This window comes from Erpetoichthys calabaricus, chromosome 14, assembly GCF_900747795.2.
Source record: "Erpetoichthys calabaricus chromosome 14, fErpCal1.3, whole genome shotgun sequence".
In the NCBI taxonomy this organism is placed as follows: domain Eukaryota; kingdom Metazoa; phylum Chordata; class Cladistia; order Polypteriformes; family Polypteridae; genus Erpetoichthys; species Erpetoichthys calabaricus.
The window spans coordinates 23,156,501-23,162,500 of NC_041407.2; the positions used below are offsets into that span (position 1 = coordinate 23,156,501).

At 45.0% G+C, this 6,000-nt stretch overlaps 2 protein-coding genes across 2 annotated transcripts in view; both read left to right on the top strand.

The window, feature by feature from the left end:
• Positions 1-6,000, top strand: part of dgke (diacylglycerol kinase, epsilon) — a 521,693-nt gene that overhangs the window by 63,351 nt on the left and 452,342 nt on the right.
• The window catches only part of LOC114665074 (meteorin-like protein), a 25,577-nt gene continuing 23,681 nt past the window's right edge, over positions 4,105-6,000 (top strand). The window contains exon 1 of the mRNA XM_028819451.2: positions 4,105-4,239. Coding sequence (XP_028675284.2) covers positions 4,112-4,239 — 128 coding nt within the window. The 5' untranslated portion in view covers positions 4,105-4,111. The remainder of the gene's footprint in view (positions 4,240-6,000) is intronic.

Genomic DNA, 6,000 nt, shown 5'->3' on the forward strand with positions numbered 1-6,000 from the left:
ACGAACTTCAAGAAGGTTACTTCCAACAGGACGGGGCAACGTGCCATACCTCTCATGCCAGTATGGAAGAGATACGATCGTTTTTTGGAGACAGGGTGATCTCGAAAGGTTTGTGGCCACGTCAATCGCCCGATTTAACTTCCCCAGATTTTTTTCTATGGGGATATTTAAAGGGCAAGGTTTATGCAAGCAAACCCAGGACCATCGAACAACTGAAAGCAAACATCGAGCGTGAAATTGTTTCCATCGACAGTGACATGTTGCAGAGGACATTCTCAAATATGGAGCGTCACGTTTCTTTGTGCGTGGACATTTGGGGAGGACATTTTCAGCACCTTTTGTAATGTGGACTTGTTTTCCACTAAATACAGTGTAAAAGACCAGGCCCCAGGCACAGACAGACAGACACCGTATGTCTTAAGAACACACTTTATTTTATCTTCAGCCATGGGGCACGCCTTCCCCGTGTCCCACTGGCCCAACACAGTCCCACAAGCACTTAAATTACACACAACAAACCACACTTCTTCCCAGCACCACCACTCCTCCTCAGGCTTCGTTCTCCTTCCTCCCAACTCTGGCTTCCTGAGTGGTGGTGGCTGGCCCTTTTTATATCCCAAACGGAAGCGGTCCAGGTGCTTGGACACCTGGTCCTAATTGCCCTTCCGGGTGGGGCTGAAGGTATGACCAGCCAGGCTGCTGACTCCACGCAGCTCCCCCTGGCGGCCATCCGAGCCCCCAACCAGGCTGTGAAGGACTCCATCTCCCATGGAGCCATGCGCCGGGCTGGGGAATCATTGGCTGCCAGGGAGGCTGCCACCAAGCGTCCCGGGGGAGGTACTGAACAGTCCATGGCTGCTCCCCCGGAACAGATGTAGGTGAGGCGTCCCTGCCGGGTATGGGACCCGGCTGTCCTTTACAACAGGTATGTTCAGTTCTTACAGCTCGCCTTTACGTTCACGCGTTCGCGAGTAATTCGCATTTTTAAAGTAGCATGAAGGCAGGATTTAAGTAGTGTGGTGGGGATGGGGTCCAGTACACAAGTAGTCGGCCTCATCTTACAAAGCAGGTTATTAACAAACGCAGATGTGACTGGTGAGAACTTAGAGAAGGAGCTGGATGGAGTGGGAAAACAGAGAGAGATATAAACAGATGATGTGTTTATGTTAGTTGAATTATTTAGATCTTTAATTTTGTTACGGAAAAAGTGGAGGAATTCCTCACAGATTTCAGTAGAAGAGGTAGTTGGACCAGATGCGGGTTCGAGTAGTTTATTAACTACAGAGAACAAAACCCTTGGGTTATCGTGTCCACTTTCTATTATTCTACCATAATGGGTGTTCTTGGCAGAAGTTAGTGCTTCTCTGTAAGCTCTTTGGTGGTCAGAGAAAGCCTGGCAGATTTTAAAATTTAACCTATAACACATGACAGCATGAAAGAAGTAATGGGGTCTAAATGCTTTCCACTGTATACTCAAAACACCCTTTGTTACAATACATCACTCCGATTAACAGCAAAAAGTGCGAACTTGAAGTGCTTTTTCGGTTGAGATCACTGACCAAGCTAAGTGAGTTTGGCACCCGTGACCATGAACTTGATTAAACAGGTCTAGATACAGTGGTGTGAAAAACTATTTGCCCCCTTCCTGATTTCTTATTCTTTTGCATGTTTGTCACACAAAATGTTTCTGATCATCAAACACATTTAACCATTAGTCAAATATAACACAAGTAAACACAAAATGCAGTTTTTAAATGATGGTGTTTATTATTTAGGGAGAAAAAAAATCCAAACCTACATGGCCCTGTGTGAAAAAGTAATTGCCCCCTTGTTAAAAAATAACCTAACTGTGGTGTATCACACCTGAGTTCAATTTCCGTAGCCACCCCCAGGCCTGATTACTGCCACACCTGTTTCAATCAAGAAATCACTTAAATAGGAGCTGCCTGACACAGAGAAGTAGACCAAAAGCACCTCAAAAGCTAGACATCATGCCAAGATCCAAAGAAATTCAGGAACAAATGAGAACAGAAGTAATTGAGATCTATCAGTCTGGTAAAGGTTATAAAGCCATTTCTAAAGCTTTGGGACTCCAGCGAACCACAGTGAGAGCCATTATCCACAAATGGCAAAAACATGGAACAGTGGTGAACCTTCCCAGGAGTGGCCGGCCGACCAAAATTACCCCAAGAGCGCAGAAACGACTCATCCGAGAGGTCACAAAAGACCCCAGGACAACGTCTAAAGAACTGCAGGCCTCACTTGCCTCAATTAAGGTCAGTGTTCACGACTCCACCATAAGAAAGAGACTGGGCAAAAACGGCCTGCATGGCAGATTTCCAAGACGCAAACCACTGTTAAGCAAAAAGAACATTAGGGCTCGTCTCAATTTTGCTAAGAAACATCTCAATGATTGCCAAGACTTTTGGGAAAATACCTTGTGGACCGATGAGTCAAAAGTTGAACTTTTTGGAAGGCAAATGTCCTGTTACATCTGGCGTAAAAGGAACACAGCATTTCAGAAAAAGAACATCATACCAACAGTAAAATATGGTGGTGGTAGTGTGATGGTCTGGGGTTGTTTTGCTGCTTCAGGACCTGGAAGGCTTGCTGTGATAGATGGAACCATGAATTCTACTGTCTACCAAAAAATCCTGAAGGAGAATGTCCGGCCATCTGTTCGTCAACTCAAGCTGAAGCGATCTTGGGTGCTGCAACAGGACAATGACCCAAAACACACCAGCAAATCCACCTCTGAATGGCTGAAGAAAAACAAAATGGAGACTTTGGAGTGGCCTAGTCAAAGTCCTGACCTGAATCCAATTGAGATGCTATGGCATGACCTTAAAAAGGCGGTTCATGCTAGAAAACCCTCAAATAAAGCTGAATTACAACAATTTTGCAAAGATGAGTGGGCCAAAATTGCTCCAGAGCGCTGTAAAAGACTCATTGCAAGTTATCGCAAACGCTTGATTGCAGTTATTGCTGCTAAGGGTGGCCCAACCAGTTATTAGGTTCAGGGGGCAATTACTTTTTCACACAGGGCCATGTAGGTTTGGATTTTTTTTTCTCCCTAAATAATAAAAACCACCATTTACAAACTGCATTTTGTGTTTACTTGTGTTATATTTGACTAATGGTTAAATGTGTTTGATGATCAGAAACATTTTGTGTGACAAACATGCTAAAGAATAAGAAATCAGGAAGGGGGCAAATAGTTTTTCACACCACTGTAGATGGATGGATGGATGGAGGGGTAAATGGAAGGATGATTTGAAATTTTGCTGTGCACTGCCCGACTCGTTATTTTCATTTGGATAATGGTAAGGAGGATACTTTGCCTTATCCCCAGAATTTTCAAGTTCTTGTTTTCGGAATTCACTGCTCAATGCTGCACAGAAAGCGCTTTGAGATTCGAGGAAGACGTTAAATCAAATCAGAGACATGTGAACGACAAGCAGCGCAATGGAGGAAGTGCCTGTGCGGAGCAGGAGGTGGCTGTGGCGCGGATCTGCTGCCCACCGATTTCCAAATGTCCTGAGCGCCTTAAAATGTAAATGTGTAGCGTGTTTTAGGAGTCACCCCGGTGGGGTTTACGGACAACGGCATTACAGGGGTTCGGCATTCGGGGAAAACAAACTGCAGCTTTGTTAAAGGTAAAAGAATCCCGAGGGGCAACCGCCGGATAAGACGCCACTTTTGCTCTGTTCCCGCTACCACGGCTCTTCTTAGAGGATGATGTAATAGTTAGGACTGGCATTAGCGACCCTTAAATGGTCCCATTTGTTTTGGCTTATTAATAGAGGTGAAGCCAAGACCCCTCAGAATGTGGTCGACGTGTTCAAGAAAGGCAGCTGCGCTGGAACGCCTTTTAAAAGAAAGGATATTAAAATCGCAATTCCTTAAGGAGTCCCAGAGGGGGGTGGGGAGCCCCTGGATGTGAAGCGGGACAAGTGGCTCATATTTGCATTTTGGAGCCCCCCGCACCCAACCTGAAATGCATGAGGCGGGTGGTGCCGAAGCGAAGCTGTCCGCATTCTCCTTCACACTCCTCTCGAAGTGTTACTGCACATCCTCCGGCGGCGACTTCCCGTTATCCTTGTGACCGTCAATGTGTCATGCGCGTTGTGTGATCGCTGCGGCTCCGGTTCCTATGACCGTCTGGGTGGTCGCTCTCGCCTTTTGCGCGCAGCTGCTCTGGAGCCATTGCGCCGCGGATCACTGCAACTGGCGGGGCAGGTAAGAGACGTGAGCTCGCATTTGTTTTTTAAATTACTAAATACAGATGGATACTTAGAGACCGAGCTGGAGAGAGAAGACAGGAAAGCGTTGAGGACAAACAGACAGACAGACAGCAACCTGCAGCTTAACGCGCCACAGTTTGCGCATTAAGTGCAAGCATGTCCGGCTAGATTATCAATTTCATATTTTTATTAACAAGAGCGATTTCATTCTAGATTATGTTTGTACTAAAGGAATTTCGCACAAAAAGAACCCCGCGCTTTAAACAGAGAAGCAGGGCGGTATGATGGCGCAGTGATTGGCGTCTGCTAACACGCAGCTCCGCACTCCCGGGCTCATTGCCTTTGTCCGTCTCTCCTCAGGATGTTCTTCCATGTCAGAGTCATTGAAGATTACGGCATCGGTTCTTGGCGACCCTGAGGGCTACGAAATACGCGAGGTTAATGGTGGGCGAATACGAGATATTTAAACTGCTTCACTGGGCGTCTCACCTGCCGTGTATGCTAGGAACGCTTAGACATCCCCCCAAGATTGTTGGTTGGTGTGTGTGTGGCATCTCCACGATTTCCACCGCATCCAATTTGTTTATTATTTAACAGATCGGGGGTCCTGGAGCGCTACGGTGGCTGCGGGTTTTCATCCCAACTCATTTTCCTTAATTAGTGACCAGTTTTTCTTGCTTCTTTTCCCTTCCTTTTAAGTTACTTGTTTTTATAAGATCCAGTCTTCTGAATTGCTTCTTTTTTCCTTAAACGGCACTGAAATGAGACGTGGAGTGAGCCAACAGTTAAGTCGGGGTCTCAAATTCCAACCAGTTTCTTAATTAGAGTTCCTCTTGTTGGTTTGTTGCTGCTCTCATCCTGCCACAGCAGGCATTTCCAAAACTTTTGATTCTCATTTTTTCCGACACCACCGTCAAAATGTTTTGTGGACCTGAGCAGATGAACAATCCTGAGAATTCCTTCGTTGTTTTCCGTTATTGCATGGTGGGCACAGGTTAGCTGGTCATGTGATGGCTCGTTTTGTATCTCATTATTGTATAAATTAAGAAAAAAAAAATCGGTTGTGCGGTTTATGATTGCAACTCAATCGAAATTAAAGCAAAAGAGTTCATTTGCATCAAAACTGATAACTAATTAAGAAAAGGGTGAGAATGAAAACCTGCAGCGGCACAGCGCTCATCGGAGCCTTCGGAACAGCCGTGGCTACCTGACTCGGAGTGGCTCTTCATTTTTGGCTCTCAAAAGAACAATCCACGTGAAGGTTCCAGAAAATGGATTTATTAAATCTATAACGGGTAACTTAAAAAACAAAAAACACGAACAGATGGTAACAGGATCGTAAAAGCGCAATGGCTTCCTGATTTTAAAAGGATTTTCGCTGCATATAATAAGAGACCCAAGTTCAGACTTTCTTGATCTGTGGTATCCTGCTGTAGCATCCATGAAGATTTCTGGTTTACCCACATATGAGAAAGACATTTCAAATGCAAAGAGCTCGCCCCATTGAATGATTTCTACTTTCCCGTATATGAAGTATAGGGAAAGTTTTGTAATCGTCCAAAAATTGGATTTCTAGATTTTAAAGAATCTCGACATTTTAGACCGAAAATGCCATTTATGGAATCATGTCTGTGTGTGTGAGTACGCTTTCACTTGGGTCAGCCAAATTTTGCATACAACTCTTAGGTACAAAACGTAGATTTCTATCAACTTTTGGGCTATTTCCGCTAACCTGAAGTAATACTTTACCTGAAAC